At 38.0% G+C, this 21208-nt stretch overlaps 1 protein-coding gene across 4 annotated transcripts in view; it reads right to left on the reverse strand.

Annotated features, from left to right (window-relative positions):
• The window catches only part of PHF8 (PHD finger protein 8), a 169689-nt gene that overhangs the window by 44358 nt on the left and 104123 nt on the right, over positions 1-21208 (reverse strand). For all 4 annotated transcript variants that reach the window (XM_037010389.2, XM_037010388.2, XM_037010391.2 and 1 more), the window contains 4 exons: positions 17789-17967; positions 17409-17494; positions 16768-16901; positions 15874-16190 (listed from right to left, as the gene is read on the reverse strand). In XM_037010389.2, coding sequence (XP_036866284.1) covers positions 15874-16190; positions 16768-16901; positions 17409-17494; positions 17789-17967 — 716 coding nt within the window. The remainder of the gene's footprint in view (positions 1-15873; positions 16191-16767; positions 16902-17408; positions 17495-17788; positions 17968-21208) is intronic.

Raw genomic sequence — 21208 nt, forward strand, 5'->3', positions numbered from 1 at the left:
AGTCCTGAATGTTAGTCATGAAATCATAAAACTCTTAGAAAAAAACATAGGCAAAAATCTCATGGACATAAACATGAGTGACTTCTTCATGAACATATCTCCCCTGGCAAGGGAAACAAAAGCAAAAATGAACAAGTGGGACTGTATCAATCTCAAAAGCTTCCGTACAGCAAAGGACTCCATCAATAGAACAAAAAAATATCCTACATGGGAGAATATATTCATAAATGACAGATCCGATATGGGGTTGACATTCAAAATATATAAAGAGCTCACACACCTCAACAATCAAAAAGCAAATAATCCAATTAACAGATGGGCAGAAGAGATGAATAGACAGTTGTCTAAACAAGAAATTCCGATGGCCCACAGACACATGAAAAGATGCTCCACATCGCTTGTCATCAGAGAAATGCAAATCAAAACCACAATGAGATATCACCTCACACCAGTAAGGATCGCTATCATCAAAAAGACCAACAACAACAAATGTTGGCAAGGCTGTGGAGAAAGGGGAACCCTCCTACACTGCTGGTGGGAATGTAAATTAGTTCGGCCATTGTGGAAAGCAGTATGGAGGTTCCTCAGAATGCTCAAAATAGAAATCCCATTTGACCCTGGAATTCCACTTCTAGGAATTTACCCTAAGAATGCAGCACTCCAGTTTGAGAAAGACAGATGCACCCCTATGTTTATCGCTGCACTATTTACAACAGCCAAGATATGGAAGCAACCTAAATGTCCATCAGTAGGTGAATGGGTAAAGAAGATGTAGTACATGTACACAATGGAATATTACTCAGCCATGAGAAAAAAACAGATTGTACCATTCACAACAACATGGATGGAGCTAGAGGGTATTATGCCCAGTGAAATAAGACAGGCGGAGAAAGACAAGTACCAAATGATTTCACTCATATGTGGAGTTTAAGAACAAAGGAAAACTGAAGGAACAAAACAGCAGCAGAATCACAGAACCCAAGAATGGACTAACACTTTCCAAAGGAAAAGGGACTGGGGAGGATAGGTGGGAAGGGAGGGATAAGGATGGGGAAAAAGAAAGAGGGCATTACGATTAGCATGTATAGTGTTGGGGGAGGGCACGGGGAGAGCTGTGTAACACAGAGAAGACAAGTAGTGATTTTACAGCATCTTACTACGCTGATGGACAGTGACTGTGAAGGGGTATGTGGGGAGGACTTGATGAACAGGGGAGTCTAGTAAACATAATGTTCTTTATGTAACTGTAGATTAATGATACCAATATATATATGTATCTGTAAAAGTACAGAAAGAGTGCTGCTCCCAGAAATGGTTGTGTTGGGATCTACAATGATCTGTCCCTACACTGAAGTAACCATTAAGCTAGCAAAAGTAAGAGTCAACTTTTATGAGATCCGGGAATTAAATAATAAATTCATAACTAGGGGAATGCTTCACAAAGAAATGGATTGCTTAATTTTGGCATTTCAGGAAATCTGTGTCAGGAAATCTAAGCTGACTGGTGAGGTAATGGAATGGATACTTCAGTAACCACACACAACAAGGAATATAAAGCCTTTGCAAAAAGTGCTTTTGAAAATCACTAAATAAATAGATTATTATAGCTCACAACAAACTCTGGGAAATAAAGTAGGACTTCCAGAGTTACCACATTATAATATTAAGAATGTCCAGATTTCATTATGAGGCATAATGAGGCATACAAAGAAACAGGAAAGAATGTCTCATTTACAGGAATAAAACAGAAACTGATAAAAACTGTCTGAGGACGCCTAGAACTTGGACTTACTTTACAAAGACTTTAAATCAACTGCCTTAAATATGACCAAAGAGAACCGTGTCTCAACTAAAAAAAGAATATTAATAAGGAGATAGAAAATAAAAAGGGAACCAACAAGAACTCTAAAGCTGAAAAATACAATGGCCTTTGGTTTTGAGCAGGTAGAAGAAAAGATCAGCAAATCTGAAGAAAGCTTAATTGAAATTACCCAGTCTGATGAGCCTGAAGAAAGAAAAATGGACAGAGGCAAAGGGACTTATGGGACACTATCAGGCTTACCAACATATTCATATTGGAGTCTCAGAAGAAGAAGAGAGAGATTAAGATATATATATATATACACACACAAAAAAAATCACTATGGCTAAAAACTTTTCAAATGTTATGAAATACTTCAAGATGTGTATCTAAGAAGCTCAAAGAATTTCAAGTAGGATAAACTCAGAGATTCACTAAGACTTATTATACTCAAATTGTCAACAAAGATGAGAGAATCTTGAAAGCAGCAAGACTGGAGCAACTTGTCATTACAAAGGATCCACAATAAGATTAACAATCAATTTCTCATCAGAAGCAATGGAAGCCAGAAAGCAATGAGATTGTATATTGAAGTGCTGAAAGGAAAAACTGTGAATGAAGAAGAAGATTTTTGGCAAAACTACCCTTCAAAACTGACGGTACATTAAGACATTCTCAAATAAACAAAAGCTAGGAGAATTGATCATTAGAAAACCTGCCCTTTAAGAAATGCTAAATAGAGTTTTTCAGACTGAAATGAAAGGACATCAGAAAGTAACTCAAAGCTATATGAAGAAACAAACACCAGTAAAAGTAACTATAGAGGTAAATATGAAAACAAATATTGTTGTATTTGTTTTCCGACTCCTCTTCTTGTGTCCTATATGATTTAAAATTCCAATGCATAAAACAATAGCTATAAATCTATGAAAATAACACAATGTATGAAGATGTAGTTTGTAACACAAATAATACACACAGGGTGGAGAGCTGTATAGGAGTAGAGTCATTGTATGCTATGGAAGCTAAATGGTATTGATTCAAACTAGATTGTTACAAAGTTAGGATGTTAGTTGTAATCCCCATGGTAAACACTCTGGAAATAAATAAGAAACATAAAAAAGGAAATAAGGAATGAATAAAACTGGTACACTACAAAAAAAAATCAAACACAAAAGAAAGCAGCAACAGAGGAATCGTGGAACAAAAAGGACAGAAAACAGAAAACAAACAGCAAAACAGAAGAAACAAGTCCTTCCTTGTTCGTAATCACTTTTAAAAGGAAATGAATTAAATTCACCACTTAAAAGGCAAAGACTGGTAGAATGGATTAAGAACATGAATGAACTGTAGAAAAGAAACTTACTTCAGATCCAAAGAAACAACTATGTTGACAGTGACAGCATGAAAAATGATATTCCATGCAAACAGGAACCAAAAACAGAGCAGGAATAGCTATACTAATATGTGACAAAACAGATTTCAAGTAAACAAATGTTGCAGGAGGCAAACAAGGCACTATATATTAGTAAAAGCCTCAATCAAGAACATATAATATTTAGAAATATATACAAACCCAACAACTCATGAACAGCTCCTGAATGGGGAATGGTGACCAGAAATCCCAAGACATGACTAGAAGCTTAGAATTTTCAACCCCAGCCCCTACATCTGCCACAGGGAGGAGAGGAGCTGGAAATAGACTTTATAATTGATCATGTCTACAATGAGGAAGCTGCAAAAAAAATAGAAAAGTTACAGGGTTAAGGGAGCTTCTGGATTTGTGAACACATTGAGGTGCTAAGACTGTGGTGTACTCAGAGAGAGCATGGAAGCTCCATATACCCTTCCACACACCCTATACTATACATCTCTTCCATTTAGATATTCATTGGTATCCTTTTATAATAAACTGGTAAAAGGATTAAAGATGGCAGCATGAGAGGTGAGACAGAAACCTCCTCCCAAAACCACATACAATATGAAAATACAGCATATACATCAAATCCTGAATGAAAAACAGGTAGAAAGGCTGCGGCAAACTGCCTACAGCAGTGGAAACAAGCAGATCTCAAGAACAAAGGTAAAGTACCAAAGCCGAGATCGGGAGGGACCCAAGGCCTTCCCCCACTCCAGCTCACCAGAGGGAGGAAGAGAAACAGAGCAGGGAGGAGGTGGAGGCCTAGGACTGCTGAATATCCCGTCCCTAGAGATCTGCTCTTGGAGCATGTACCTACATTACATGGAGATTTGGAGATTAGTGTGGTTGGAAAGCTAAGAAAGAGTACATACACGGAAAGACTGAGATTCCAGACTAAGTTTGAAGGAGGAATTAAACAAATTCCAGTAAAAAGGAATCCACATCCAGTAGCTCTGGCACAAAAGAGAGGCGGGGAGTCTGAGAGAATTCCTACTAGTGAGAGGGCAGCTAAAGGGGCAAGGATTGCACAGAGATGGCTGCTCAGGACAAACGACAGGTAGACAAAACTGTCTGGGTGCATTCTGCCCAGCAGGTTGGGAAATTTCAGGAGCTTCAGGCGCTTGATCCCACTAACTGGCTATGCAGCTCCAAGGTTCCAAAGCTGAGAGAATTTACCTCCCTCAAACCATCTCTACAGTGTATTTTAGAGGGACTACTATAGATGGAAGTTCTCCTAAGTCTAAATAGCTGTCACCAGAGGAAATAAAACCAGAATAAAGAAAGTAGACCAATTAATTACTGAGCAGATGAAAATTCAAATCAATTACCCCCAATGCCAGTCAAGGGATACATAGTCTGCTGTGCCTTCCTTCCGGCTGGCACCAGCTTGCAAACTGGCTACCCCAGCCATTGCACCAGGCCAGCAAGAGTGCCGCCCCACCTGCAGCAGCTACAAGTGCAAAGCACTTCTCTGAGTGCTCAGCCCACTGGCACTGGCAGTGGAGACAGGTACGGCAACCGGGAAGCAGGAAAGACCTCTTTCCTCCAGACAGGCACCAGCGCCACACACCTGTGAAACACTCCATCGCTCCATAGGCTGAGAACCTCCAGAGAGTAGACCTTATGGGCAATAGAAAGCACCACTTACAAATATGAAACCTCAAAGGAACATGGTTCAAAACAAAATCCCACAAACACCAGAAACAGGCCCAAGTAAAAATGAACTCATTAATCTTCCTGAAAGACATTTCAAAATAAAAATCATAAATATGCTCGCGGAGATACAGAAAAACATTCAAGAACGCAGGGAGTAATTCAACAATGAGATACAATGTTGAAGAATGCAGTATCTGTAATAAAGCACACAATGGAGTGATTTAAAAGCAGATTAAATGAAGTAGAGGAGACAGTAAATGAAATAGAAATTAGAGGACAGGAATACAAAGAAGAAGAGGCACAGAGAGAAAAAAGGATCTCAAGGAATGAAATAATATTAAGAGAACTGTGTGACCAATCCAAATGGAACAATATTTGCATGATAGGGGAACCAGAAGAATAAGAGAGAGAAAAGGGGATAGAAAGTGTCTTTGAAGAAATAATTGATTAAAACTTCCCCAATATCAGGAAGAAAAAGTTTCTCATACCATGGAAGCCCACAGATCTCGCAACACAAGGGACCTAAGGAGGACAACACCAAGACATATAATAATTAAAATGACAAAGATCAAGGATAAGGACAGATGATTAAAAGTAGCCAGAGACAGAAAAAAGATCACATACAAAGGAAAACCCACAAGACTATCATCAGACTTCTCAACAGAAACATTACGGCAAGAAGGGAGTGACATGATATATTTAATGCAATGAAGCAGAAGGGCCTTGAACCAAGATTACTCTATCCAGAAAGATTATGATTTAAGTTTGAAGGAGGAATTAAACAATTTCCAGAGAAGCAAAAGCTGAGAGAATTTACCTCCCTCAAACCATCTCTACAGTGTATTTTAGAGGGACTACTATAAATGGAAGTTCTCCTAAGTCTAAAGAGCTGTCACCAGAGGAAATAAAACCAGAATAAAGAAAACAGACCAATTAATTACTGAGCAGATGAAAATTCAAATCAACTACCCCCAATGTCAGTCAAGGGACATTGTCAAGGGACAGTCAAGGGACAATGTCAGTCAAGAGTACAGAATGTGATACCTAATATATAAGGAAGGGAAGAGGAAGAAAAAAGAGGGAAAAAAAGAATCTTTAGATTGTGTTTGTAATAGCATACTAAGTGAGATAATTAGACAGTGAGATAGTAAAGAAGTTACCCTTGAACCTTTGGTAACCATGAATCTAAAGTGTGTGATGGCAATAAATACATACCTATTGATAATCAACCTAAATGTAAATGGCCTAATGAACCAATCAAAAGACACAGAGTCACTGAATGGATGAAAAAACAAGACCTGTCCATATGCTACCAGACTCACTTCAAACCAAAAGACAAACACAGACTAAAAATGAAGAGATGGAAAAAGGTATTTCATGCAACTAATAGGGAGCAAAAAGCAGCTGTTGCAGAATTTGTATCAGACAAAATAGGCTTCAAAACAAAGAAAGTAACAAGAGACAAAGAAGGACATTACATAATGGTAAAGGGTTCACTCCAACAAGAGGATATAACCATTATAAATATCTATGCACCCAACACAGGAGCACCTATAGATGTGAAACAAACACTAGCAGAATTAAAGGGGGAAACAGAATGCAATACATTCATTTAAGGAGACTTCAACACACCACTCACTCCAAAGGACAGATCCACCAGACAGAAAATAAGTAAGGGGACAGACACACTGAACAACACATTAAAACAGATGGACCTAACAGACATCTACAGGACACTCCACCAAAAAGCAGCATGATACACATTCTTCTCAAAGTACAAATGGAACACTTTAAAGAATAAATCATATAGTAGGCCACAAAAAGAGCCTCAGTAAATTCAAAAACATTGAAATTGTACCAAGCAGCTTCTCAGACCACAAAGGCATGAAACTAGGAATAAATTACACAAAGAAAACAAAGAAGCACACAAACACATGGAGGCTTAACAACATACTCCTAAATAATCAGTGGATCAATGACCAAATAAAAAGAGAGATCAAGCAATACATGGAGACAAATTACAATAACTCAACACCACAAAATCTGTGGGATGCAGTGAAAGCCGTGCTGAGAGGGATGTATATTGCAATACAGGCCTACCTCAGGAAAGAACAATCCCATATGAACAGTCCTAACTCACAATTAATGAAACAAGAAAAAGAAGAACAAATTATGCCCAAAGTCAGTAGAAGGAGGGACATAATAAAGATTAGAGCAGAAATAAATAAAACTGAAAAGAATAAAACAACAGAAAGAATCAGTGAAAGCAGGAGCTGGTTCTTCAAGAAAATAAATAAAATAGATAAACCCCTAGAAAGATTTATAAAGAAAAAAATAGAATAAAAAATAAACAAAATCAGAAATGAGAAAGGAAAAATCACTACAGACACCATAGGAATACAAAGAATTATTAGAGAGTACTATGAAAAATTATATGCTAACAAACTGGATAACCTACAAGAAATGGACAACTTTCTAGAAAAATACAACCTTCCAAGGGTGAACCAGGATGAAACAGAAAATCTGAACAGACCAATTACCAGCAATGAAATTAAATTGGTAATGAAAAAACGCCTAAGAACAAAACTCCTGGACCAGATGGCTTCACCACTGAATTTTATCAAACATTTTGTGAAGACCTAATACCCATCCACCTTAAGTTTTCCAAAATGTAGAAGAGGAGGGAATACTTCCAAAATCATTCTATGAGGCCAGCATCACTGTAATACTAAACCAGACTAAGAAACCACAAAAAAAATTACAGACCAATATCCCTGATGAACATAGATGCAAAAATACTCAACAAAATATTAGCAAATCAAATTCAAATATACATCCAAAAGATCATCTATCATTATCAAATGGGATTTATTCCAGGGATGGAAGGATGGTACACTATTGGAAAATCCATCCACCATACACTGTATTGACAAAAGAAGGAAAGAACCACATGATAATCTCCATAGATGCTGAAAAATCATTCAACAAAACTCAACATCCATTCATGATAAAAAGTCTCAACAAGATGGGTATAAAGGGCAAGTACCTCAACATACTAAAGGCCATACATGACAAACGCACAGTCAACATCCTATTTAACAGCAAGAAGCTAAAAGCTTTTACGTTAAGACTGGGAACAAGACAAGGATGTCCAGTCCCCACACTTTTATTCAACATAGTACTGGAGGTCCTAGCCATGGCAAACAGACAACACAATGAAATAAAAGGCATTCAAATTGGTAAGGAAGATATTAAACTGTCACTGTTTACAGATGACCTGATATTGTATGTAAAACACCCTAAAGAATCCAACCCCAAACTACTAGAACTAATAACTGAATTCGGCAAATTTTCAGAATGCAAATTTAATACACAGAAATCTGCTACATTCATATACACTAATGATGAACAAGCAGAAAGAGAAATCAAGAAAACGATTCCATTCATAATTTTGCATAAAAAAGAATAAAATACCTAGGAATAAACCTAACCAAGGAAGTGAAAGACTTATACTCTGAAAACTACAAGACAGTCAGGAGAGAAATTAAAGAAGATACCAATAAATGGAAATACATTCATGCTCATGGAGAGGAACAATTAATATTGCCAAAACGGTCAATCTGCCTAAAGCAATTTATAGATTCAATGCAACCAATATCAAAATACCAACAGCATTCTTCAACGAACTAGAGCCAATCATTCTAAAATTCATATGGAACCACAGAAGACCCCAAATAGCCAAAGCAATCCTGAGAAGGAAGAATAAAGGGAAGGATTATGCTCCCTGACTTCAAGCTCTACTAGAAAGCCACAGTAATCAAGACAATTTGGTACTGGCACAAGAACAGACCCATAGATCAATGGAACAGAATAGAGAGCCAGATATAAACCAAAGCATATATTGTCAATTAATATACGACAAAGGAGCCATGGATATACAATGGGGAAATGTCAGCCTCTTCAACTAGTGCTGGCAAAACTGGACAGCTACATGTAAGAAAATGAATCTGGATTATTATCTAACTCCATACACAAAAGTAAACTCAAAATGGATGAAACACCTGAATGTAAGTCATGAAACCATAAAACTCTTAGAAAAAAACATGGGCAAAAATCTCTTCAATATTAACATGAGCAACTTTTTCCTGAGCACATCTCCTTGGGCAAGGGAAACAAAAGCAAAAATGCACAAATGGGACTACATCAAGCTAAAAAGCTTCTGTACAACAAAGGACATCACCAGCAGAATAAAAAAGCATCCTACAGTATGGGAGAATATATTTGTAAACGACATATCTGATGAGGGATTAAGATCCAAAATATATAAAGAACTCACACGCCTCAACACCCAAAAAACAAATAACTCAATTAAAAAATGGACAGAGTATTTGAACAGACAATTCCAAAGAAGAAATTCAGATGGTCAACAGGCACATGAAAAGATGCTCCTCATCACTAATTATCAGAGAAATGCAAATTAAAACCACAATGAGATATCACCTCACACCAGTAAGGATGGCCAGCATTGAAAACACTAAGATCAACAAATGCTGGCAGGGATGCAGAGAAAGGGGAACCCTCCGACACTGCTGGTGGGAATGTAAATTAGTTGAACCATTGTGGAAAGTAGTATGGAGGTACATCAAAATGCTCAAAACAGACTTACCATTTGACCCAGGAATTCCACTCCTAGGAATTTACCCTAAGAATGCAGCAATCAAGTTTGAGAAAGACAGATGCACCCCTATGTTTATCGCAGCACTATTTACAATAGCCAAAAATTGGAAGCAACCTAAATGTCCATCAATAGATGAATGGATAAAGAAGATGTGGTACATATACACAATGGAATACTACTCAGACATAAGAAAAGGGCAAATCCTACCATTAGCAGCAACATGGATGGAGCTGGAGGGTATTATGCTCAGCGAAATAAGCCAAGGGGAGAAAGAGAAATACCAAATGATTTCACTCATCTGTGGAGTATAAGAACAAAGGAAAAACTGAAGGAACAAAACAGCAGCAGAATCACAGAACTCAAGAATGGACTAACAGGTACCAAAGGGAAAGGGACTGGGGAGGATGGGTGGGTAGGGAGGGATAAGGTGGGGGGAGAAGAAGGGGGGTATTTAGATTAGCATGCATGGGGGGGTGGGAAAAAGGGGAGGGCTGTACAACACAGAGAAGACAAGTAGTGACTCTACAACATTTTGCTATGCTGGTGGACAGTGACTGTAAAGGGGTTTATAGGGGGGATCTAGTATAGGGGAGAGCCTAGTAAACATAATATTCATCATGTAAGTGTAGATTAATGATAACAAAAAAAAAAGCAGTTCCTGTATGATGACCTCCAATGAGTTCTACACAATGGTATAAAGAGCATATAAAAGTGTAGGCAAAGGGTTTGTTTGTGCTTATACAGAGGATCAAAGCCTAATTTGGCTACCCTGAAAATGAACTAAGATATGATATGAAAAAGAACTTCCAACATCAACACTCTCTGGAAGACTCATGCCAGAAGATGATCATCAAGAAACCCCAACAAAGATCCACGAGCTGCTACAGGTGTAGATGCACTCATCCCACCAGTTCCTGGACTTGCCATGGAAATGAAGAAGGAGATATCTAAGCTGGCCTGTGCATACAGTAAAACAACAAATTTGACTGGATCTACACTGTTGGAACTCAACCAAGAATTAGGAGAAGTGCAAATTGTAGCGCTCCAAAATCTTACAACTACAGACTATTTACTGTTAAAAGAACATATGGGATGTGAACAGTCCCCAGGAATGGGTTGTTTTAATTTGTCTGATTTCTCTCAGACTGTTCAAGTTCAGTTGGACAATATTCACCATATCATAGATAAGTTTTCACAAGTGCCTAAGGTGCCTAACTGGTTTTCTTGGTTTCACTGGAGATGGCTGGTAATTATAGGTATGCTTTGGTTATGTAACTGTATTCCTATTATGTTAATGTGTGTGCGTAATTTAATTAGTAGTTTAAAACCTATACATGCTGAAGTTACTCTACAAGAAGATATGTCAAAGAAATAATCAATCTTCCCATGTTTTCTTCCGCCTGCTACTTCTATAGCTTTTCTTCTTCCTTCCTAATTACAACCCATAAATAGAATTCATGCCTCATATCGAATTTACCGTGTATCACAATTCTTCCAAGTGGTAAAGATACCTCAAGACAAATGCTGGGCATAGAAGACACAGGGCACAAATATACAAAGAAGTAAAAAACTAACGTTTCAAACAATAAGGCTACTCTCTCACTTACCAACTTTACATTTCCCTGTATGGCCCCGGAAGATGACTGGTTAGCCAGAGACGGGTAAGATTCCTCAAGGGAGGAACAACCTAAGACAGGCACAGTCGCAGGGGGGCCATCAGGTGAGAAATTGGGGATCAACAGAGGTGAGGCTTAGAACCTCACCCCCCCCCCCACTGTTCTGAGAGAAATCTGCTGCATCCGTGGTTCTTTTATTGCCCTTGTCTAGCTTGGATTAACACATAGTCTACAAGCACACACCTGATCATCTACATTTGCTCTCTTACAACACTAAACTTTGTTTTCTACCTTTATCTTGCATCTACCTACCTCTTCAGCATTTTATTAAAAATAATAATAATAAAGAGAGAAATGTGGTATCCACATATAAATCAAGTATAAAAATCAAACGAATATTCATATTTGAACTGACTGTTTATAGTTCATAATGCATGATCAAAACTGAAAGTTTCTGTGATGACTGCCCTTGTACAAAACCCCGGGGCCAGACGGATTTACCTCGGAATTTTATCAGACACACAGAGAAGACATAATACCCATTCTCCTTAAAGTGTTCCAAAAAATAGAAGAAGAGGGAATACTCCCAAACTCATTCTATGAAGCCAACATCACCCTAATACCAAAACCAGGCAAAGACCCCACCAAAAAAGAAAATTACAGACCAATATCCCTGATGAATGTAGATGCAAAATACTCAATAAAATATTAGCAAACAGAATTCAACAGTATATCAAAAGACTATGGAGGGACATAACGTACACAGCTTAAGATTCAATGTATCTAAGACACTTATTCTTTTGCAGTCATTGTGGAAAACAGTCTGGTGGCTCCTCAAAGACTTAAACACAGAATTACCACATGACCCAGCAATTCTACTTTTAGGTACATGCCCAGGAGAAATGAAACAAATGTCCACACAGAAACAAGCACCCAAATGTCTGTAGCATCATTATTGATGACAGCCAAAAGGTGGAATTCATTCAAATTCCCAAGCACATGAATGGAGAAACAAATTGTGGTATATCCATACAATGGAATACTATTCTGTCATAAAAAGGATCAAAACACTAACATGCTACAACTTGGGTGAACCTTGAAAACATTATGTTAAAAGAAAGAAGCGAGACATTAAAGGTCACGAATTATATGACTACTTTTATATGAAATATCCATAATAGGCAAATGCATACAGACAGAAAGCAGGTTAGTGGTTACCAGTGGATGAAGGGAAGGCAGTATGGGAACAATTAATGGATATGGGGTATTTTTCTGGGGTGATGAAAATGTCTTGGAAACGACAGGTGGTGTTTGCACAACACTGTGAACACAATAAAAGTCACTGAATTGTACAGTTTAAAATGGTTAATTATGTTATGTGAATTTCAGCTCAACAAAATATAAAGATATCATTTCTCCCCAGACTGATCTATAGATTTAACACAACTCCAATCAAAATCCCAGCAGAAATTTTTGTGGATTCAGACAAACTGTTTCAAAAATTACATGGAAAGGCAAAATTGAAGAAATCATAGTACTTGTTTTTAAGACTTACTATAAAGCTACAATAATCAAGACAGGGAGGTACTGGTAAAGGGAGAGATATATAAATCAATGGAAAAGAATAAACAATTCAGAAACTGACTCACACAAATATAGCCATTTGATTTTTGACTAAGATGCAAAAGCAAATCAATGGAAAGATAGTCTTTTCAAGAAATGATGTTAGAACAATCAGACATCAATATGGGGAAAAAAAGGGGGGTGATCTCAACCTGAACATCACAGCTTACACAAAAATTTCATCAAAATGGATTATGTACAAAAATGTAAAACCTAAAACCATAAAATTTTGGATGAAAAAAGAGGAGAAAATCATTGTGTCCTGAGTTTACACGGAGAGCTGTTAAATGAGACACCAAGGATGGATGAGAGAGCAGATGAAGAAGTTTTTGAAGACACTTCTCTCTGTGTTTCCAAAGAAAAAAGATGGAAGACTAGGCTGTGGATCTGATTTAATTTGCTGAATCTGGTATCCATCTTAAGAAAATGCCCTACATTTGGAAAGAAGAAGCCTGAGACCAGGGATTAAGGCTACAAAGGATCCTATGATGCTGGGTGCAAATGCAGTGGGTTCTTACTGGGCAAGGACTATTAGGACTGTCATTATCTGGGTCAGTGTCTTGGCGTCAGAGCTATAAAGATTTTGAGGGAAGTGCCCCTAATTCTCTTTTTCTCCTAAGTCCTATTATTTTTGTGTACAAATTTTCAGGACATGAAGTTTTTCAGGAATGCGTACATCCCATTATAGCAGAAAGGCATCTTATGAAAGATGTCAGTCTCTATAAATTAATCTACAAATGTAATAAGATCCTAATAAGATTTTTTCATGAAATTTGTCAAGCTGATTCTAAAATCCACCTAGAATAGAAAAATCTCAGCAATGGCCCAGAAATTCTGGAAAAATAAGAACAAGTAGGTTGGTAGCTTGTTGTTTAATTACTTTCCTAATGTTGCTAGGCAAAGCAAGGAGGGGGAAGCAGAGGCTGAGTGAGCTGTTTATTCTGAGGGGACTAGTTCAACTAGGTCTGGATGTCTTGGCTGTAGATTGATGTGACTGCTGAAGGTAGGGTGGGAGACCAGTGGAACCTGGCATGCCCCTAAAACTAGTCACACAGCTCAGCCCAGAAATGAGGCTTGTTGAGCATCTGTGCTCTCCTCAGGTCCAAAGCCAAGTTCTGCAGAGAGGATTTGCCTTACTAGACACAAGCCTTACAGAACTAACCTATTATAGAATAAAACTTGTGCTACTGCCCCAGGAATGGGCAAAATTGATTTCATGGAACAGAATAATATTAATAATATCTAACACACAGTACCTACCATGTGCTGGGCAATGTTTTAAGTACTTTATGCATGCATATTAATTAATTTCATCCTCACAACAATCTATGAGGTAGGTACTATTATCACAAAGAGGCACAGAGAGATTCACTAGCTTCCCAAGGTCACATAACTATTAAGGGACAGAACTGGGAATAGAGTAGAAAAACCAATCCGCATATATATGGGAATTTAGTTTATAACAAAAGTAGAACATCAAATCAGGAGGATGATGAACTACTCAATAAATGGTGTTAGGGCAAGTGACTATCCATATGGAAAAAAATAAAGTTAGATTCTTACCTCCCCTAATCCACAAAACTCAATTCCAGAAAAAGAGCTAAAGTTTTTACTTGTATACATGCTTTAAGTAAAAATATAAGAAAGTTTTCTTATAATAGACAAAAAATACAAAAACACTGACAAAGATGACTATGGAAAAATTGACATCTTCTATATGCCAAAAGACACCATAAATAAAATTAAAATACAAGCACCAGACTAAAAGAAAATATTTTTCAACATCTCCAGAATATACAAAAACACTCCAACCAATCTAGAATATATAATGAACTCCTATAAAACATTAAGAAAAACAAGCATCCTAATAGAAAAATGGGTTAAAGACTAAATAATTCCCAGAAAACCAATAAAAAAGAGCAAACAAACAAAGAAAGACACCATTTTCTGCCATAGGATTGGAAAAAATTGAAAAGGCTCATAACATCCACTACTGGCAAGGCTATGGGGAAACAGGCATTTCTCATACACTACTCATAACACCGGCCCTTTTGGAGAGGAATTTGGCACTGTTAACATTGATTTTGTACATACACTGCAACCCAGCAGGGCTAGCTACCCTAGAGAAATGTTAATTGGTACATGGGCACAAAGGGTTATTTATAAGAGTTTTCATTGCAGCATTTTTAGTAACACTAAAACATCAGAAACAACCTAAATGTTAATCAGTAGGGAATGGCCAAACATATGATCTATGTGAGAGACTACTCTGCAGCAGGTAGATCTTAGTATATTGAGGAAGTAGACCTCTACATAGTGATGTTCAAAGATATCCAAGTAAGTGGTAGAACCACACACACTATAAACAAAACTGTACCTGTATTTATGTCTGCATATAGGTGTAAACACAAGAAAATGAAAGGTATACATCAAACTGATAACAAAGTCTACCTTTGGGTAACCTTCCGCAGAGGAGAAATGTCAAAGGGAATTTTTGCTTCTTCTATCTTGGTCTAATTTTGGTCTATTAGCATTATTTTTTTTAAAATAATATTAAAAACCCATATTAAAGTCAGATACACTATACAAAAAAGTGCTCTACATATTGTAGTACTCAATAAACCTTAAGTTAAAAAAAGGTGTCATCTCTTAAATGTAGAAAGCCCACTGAAACATCATCATATACCTTTGTAAGGGATAAACTGAACAACACAGAACACAAATGACACAGGTAATGAAAGTAAAAGAGGCAAGAGGGAAAAAAAGAGTTAACCAGCACTAAAGGTTGGACCATGCTAAAAATGGATGATAGGTAATTATAATGGCTACCATTTTTGAGGGCCTTCCATGAGCAAGACACAGTGCCAGATGCTCAACACAAGCACCATCTCTAATTCTTTCATCAAACTGTGAGATATCCCCATTTTACAGATTAAGAAAATATGGCTCAGAGAAACCAAGCATCAGGTGTAAGGACTGGCCTTTGCTCATTACCGGCTGTCCAGGATAGGGACCGGGATTGAGACTGGAGCTGGGTAGAGCCCTGCTGGCCTGGACCCAATTACTCAGCTGCACTTACTATACTCTGCATCCTTGAAGCACGCTCCCAAGCTGTCCTGTTCATCCAGACTGGCGTTCTCTTCCTCCTCTTCACTCTCTGTTCTCCAGTATGCTGGCCGCTTGATGGGCCGCTTCCCTGGGGTGCGCTGGGAAGAAGCAGGACTGCTAGACACTGTGCCCAGCCCACTGCTGGAGCTCCCACTGCTTCGGTCCTGTGCTCCGGTCCACCAGGCCTGCAGGCTAGAGGTAGCCGGTGAGGACAATGAGGACTGCAGGTTGGCCATGCACAGCATGCCCTGGATGGCCTCCTGAGTGCTGGGAGAGGCAGGGGCCTCGCTGCAAGGAACAGATGAGAAATGTAGGGGAATTTCTCAAGTTGTCAGTGGAAATCAGTCATCAGAGGAGTCAGGGAGGAGGGACAAGAGTTGCAGAGGTCAGGGAGGGAGGAAGGAAGAGAGAACCATCCCAGGTGAAAAATTGGAAATCAAACTAAAGGATTATGATAGTATTATCTTTCCATGAAAGGCCAATCCTTCTTGCTTCAAGTCTCTCCACAGACAGCAGGAAAGATGGCAACAAGAGGGAAGCACCTACCTCCCTGTTCATCCATGCTGCATTCTTTCCTTTTTTTTTTTAACAAGGCCCGGCAAAGGCCCAGTTCTTCCATGCCTCTTCCAACTCCCAAAGAACCCAAAACTGATTCCCCTTGAAGGCTATACATCTTCTTTCTGTCAGATCTTAAGTTCCTCAGGAAAGATTTCATGTCTACTTTATTCTTGTAGCCCAAATGGCCTGGCTAATTCTTTGCCCCCTGACAAATGGCTTTATAAATATCTGCTGACATTTGGGTGGGGGTGGGGGTGGGGGTACTGTCTGATTATCTTGGAAAGGGGAGATGAAAGCTAGTACTTACGTGAGAGCTGCATAGTCAGGTCCCCCCACCTGCCTGCTGGCCTTGAGCAGATCAAGAATTCCACCAGCTCCACTCCCATTCCCAAGCTTGCCTTCAACCTCTTCTATCATGTCCTCATCTGTTGTATAGTCCTCCTGTTAGGAAAGAGGATATCACCTCAACTGCCCAGGGTTGGTATGGTAAGGCCCCAGTACAGGGTTGACAGGCTCACTCCTGATACTAATATCTTCTGACCACCAAGTACAGACCACGTTCTAAACAGAATATTCATTCTTTCATCTTAATCTCTACAGCATGTTTGTGAGGTATTAAAACTCCCATTTTACAGATAAGGAAACCAAGGCTCAATGAAGTTAAATAATTTCTGCAATGTCACAGTCACATTCCAAATCAGATACCCTTTCTGCTATATCACACTGCCTTTTATTCTACTCTATATTAAAGGACTTTTTAAATATTTCAACTAAATTATAATCTTCAATTTACATGCTCAGCAGCATTTAGCACACAATTTTTCCCTTAATATATATTTTAGTAACTGAATGCACAGGGTATTTTTTTTCCCCCAACTGGAATGACAATCCCTCTTCTTTCTCTGTAACCTGAATGTGCAGAAGACTGGATACAGGACAGGCTCCTACCTCAATGTCAAACTCAACTTCTCCTGGTTCACGAACTCGGTTGGGGTCAGAGCAAGGCTTCGCACGGGGCAACTTTCGAGGAAATTCTAGAAAACAACGGAATGCACTTATCATGGAGCTAAGATTAGCATGTGAGCCAAACACCCAAGGGAAAGAAAATAAAACTACTATTTTCCTGAAAGTAATGACCACAGACGACTCATTTAGGGAGATTAGGAATTAGCTTATAAACGAATCTCTGGAGCAAAGGATACATAGAGGCCTAAAGAGCTGGTGAATCAATGTCAACAAGCTTAAGCCTAAGGTCTTGAGTCTACCAAGAGAACCAAAACAAATGCAAAATGGGAAGGGTAGGAAAGGGAAAGAAAACAGATACACACTTGGTCTTATCATCAGGGTTGCCTTCTCCTTCCCCAATCTCTCATCAATCTGCAGCTCATCATCTGAATCCAAGTCAAATCTATCCTCCAGCACCTGGTCTGCCACCTGCCTAGCTTTGTCTGCCTTTTTTGCAATCTTGGCTCGCCGAGACTTGGGTAAGTTTTTTACCCTCTTGGTACTGGAGAGAAAGAGAATGAGAACATAAAAACAGTCACACTCAATATTGATAAGATGGCACTTTTCCCAAAACTGATCTAAAGTTTCAATGCAAGGCTTATCAAAATCCAGCTAGCTTTTTTGTAGAACTTAATATGCTGATAATAAAATATATTTGGGCATACATAGGACTTCGGCATGCATGGCCAAAATGATTCTGAAAAAGATGAAGTTGGAGGACTTACACTATGCTGTTTCAAATTTTACTGCTATAAAGCTACAGTAACCAAGATAGTGTGATATTAGCATGAGGGACGATATATACATCAATGGAAGAGAGCTGTGCTTCTAGAACTAAATCCTTAAATTTCTGGCCGATTGATATCCGACAAAGCTACAGAGGCAATTCAGTGTGGATTGGATGGTCTTTTCAACAAATGGTGCTGAAATAACTTGGTAGCACATGCAAAGAAATAAATGTGGACTCTTATCTCATATTATACAAAAAATTAACCCAAAATGCATCACATCATAGATCTAAATGTAAAAGCTATAAAACATCTAGAGGAAAATATCTTCTTTATCTGGGATTAGATAAAATTCAAAATGTTTGTGCTTCGAAAGACACCATTAAGAAAATAAAAAGACAAGCCATAGACTGGGAGGAAATATCTTAAAAATCATTTATCTGGGAAAGGATCTGTATCCAAGATATTTAAATAACTCTTAGAACTCAATAAGAAGACAAGACAATTAAAAAATGAGCAAAAGTTTTGAATAAACATTTCTCTAAAGATAATATACAAATGGACAATAATCTGAGAAGATGCTCAACATCATTAGTCATTAGGGAAATGCAAACCAAACAACAACAAGATACCACTTTACATCCATCAGAATGGATGTAATAAAAAAGACACAATAACAAGTATTAGCCAGTATATGGAGACTCGTAATTGCTGGTGGGAATGTAATATGGCACAGACACTTTGGAATAAACTTTGGCCATTTCTTAAAAAGTTAAACATGACCTACAATTTTACTAAGTGAGAAATGAAAACACGTCCACACAAAAACTTGTACTCAAATGCTCACAGCACCACTATTCATAATAGCCAAAGTGGAATCAATCTAAACGACCATCAACTAGTGAATCAATAAACAAAATGTGGTATATCTGCATAATGGGATACTACTCAGCAATAAAAAGGAAGCAATTAATGATATATACTGCATCATGGATGAATCTCAAAAATATTATGCTAAGTGAAAGAAGTGAGACACAAAAGACTACATACTGTGTGCCATATATGTGAATCTATATAGAAAGTAGGTTAGTAGTTTGCTTGGGCCTGGGGAAGAGAGCGAGGACTGACTCTAAGTGGGCATGAGGGATCTTTCTGGGGTGACAGAAATGAGATAAAAGTGGATTGTGGCAATGGTTGCACATCCTTTTTTATTGAGTCATTTAATTGTGCATGTAAAACAGATAAATTGTATGATATATAAATTATACCTCAAAAGAGCTGTTAAAAATACAGAATGGAAGTGGAAAGAATTTAAAAAATGGCTTAAATAATCCTGTTATAGATGGTAAACAACATTAAGCAGTCTAAACTGCTGAAATGACCTTATAGTTAAAAAAGAAACAAGTTTTTGGTAAATCAGTATACTTGATACATTCAGCAGAGTCATTTGGTGAACTGGTTTACACTGAACTGGCTGTCACTAAACTGACCTGTTTTCTTCTTCATAGGGTTGGGGGGGAATAAATGAACTAATGCAGCGACTGACACGTGGCAAGTGCCCAATGGTAGCTAATCATATAATTAAGTTCTACAGGCCTCAGTTTCCACATTAGTAAAATAGGGATAACAACACCTCCAGGGTTGTTGTGAGGACTAAATAAAACAATATACATCAACAGTTATGATAGTCTGACATAGAGCAGGAACTCAATGAATGGTAGCTATATATCCTGATCTTTTTATTAACATCTAATTATGAAAAATGCCAAACATATACAAATACATAAAAGTGTAACAAACTCCCATGTACTTTTCATCCAGCTAAGTTTCAGCAATTATCAAAACATAGCCAATCTTGTTTCATCTACACCTCAGTCCCCACAAAACACTGGATTATTTTGAAAGCTCAGACACAGTATCATATTGTCTGTAAATATTTCTATAACTTGATTCTCTAGGTTCACTTAACAGCAGCTTCTGGAAGCTGCAGGAGGTAATAGACACAGCACAAGAAAGACTGGTGGAGAAGGAGAAAATAGCCCCATTGTGTCTTCAATAGCCACTTCAGACTGCACACTTAGAACTCTCAATTTGCTCTTCCCTAGGAGTCTGATCATGGGTTCTGGACAAAGGCAATGCTCAACAGTCTCTTTAATCTTACTCTTTAGTAACTAGGTTCTCAAGTCCGAAGGATAGCTCTGCTACTTTCAGAATCTGCCCTACTCCTTTTCCTGAATCACACTACTTTTTCCCTTCCCAGCCAGGTGCTCACTCACCTTTGGGATCTGAATACCACCTTTTTCTAGAAAAAGGCTGTTAGAGCAACTTTGTCGCTTCTGTTCTTATACTGTTCATATTCTGTACTTGGCTCTTAACTGCTGCTGTCTGTTGTTCTGAGTATCTTCCTGTCTTCCTCTGCCTCCCGAGGTGCTTCAGGGTTCCTTATAACCTACTTAGCTTCTGAACATAACCACACCATCATTACTACCACCATCACCATCTTTCATCTTCAACTTGATCATTTTATTTTTAAGAGCCACCAATTTTTAAGCACTTACTATGTATCAGGCCTCCGATAAGCACTTTACATACATGATCTCATTTAGTCCTTCAAAGACCCTAATGTAAGTTTCATCTATAGAACACATATAATGAGGACACTGAGATACAGATAGGTTAATTAACCTGTCAAGGTCACACAACAAATACATGTCAGAGGTGGATTCAAACCCAGGATTGTCTGATTCTCAAGCCCATGCTTTTTTGTTGCAAACAGCTTTTCATTCTTTTAGAAAATGTTCTGTTAAAAATTATTTTAAGAAAAGCAATACAAGCCCCTTTTACAATTCAAATGCTAATGAAGTGAAAACTTCCTCCCCTGCCTTCCTTATCCTACTTTCCAGAGATAAATAATGTTATAAGTTTGGTGTGACAAGTATAAAATACAATACAAATATGTTTATCTGTGTGAACATGCATGAGTATCTCTGGAAGGAAATTGTTGACACTGGTTGT

Source organism: Manis javanica, chromosome X (genome assembly GCF_040802235.1).
Source record: "Manis javanica isolate MJ-LG chromosome X, MJ_LKY, whole genome shotgun sequence".
Taxonomy (NCBI): Eukaryota; Metazoa; Chordata; class Mammalia; order Pholidota; family Manidae; genus Manis; species Manis javanica.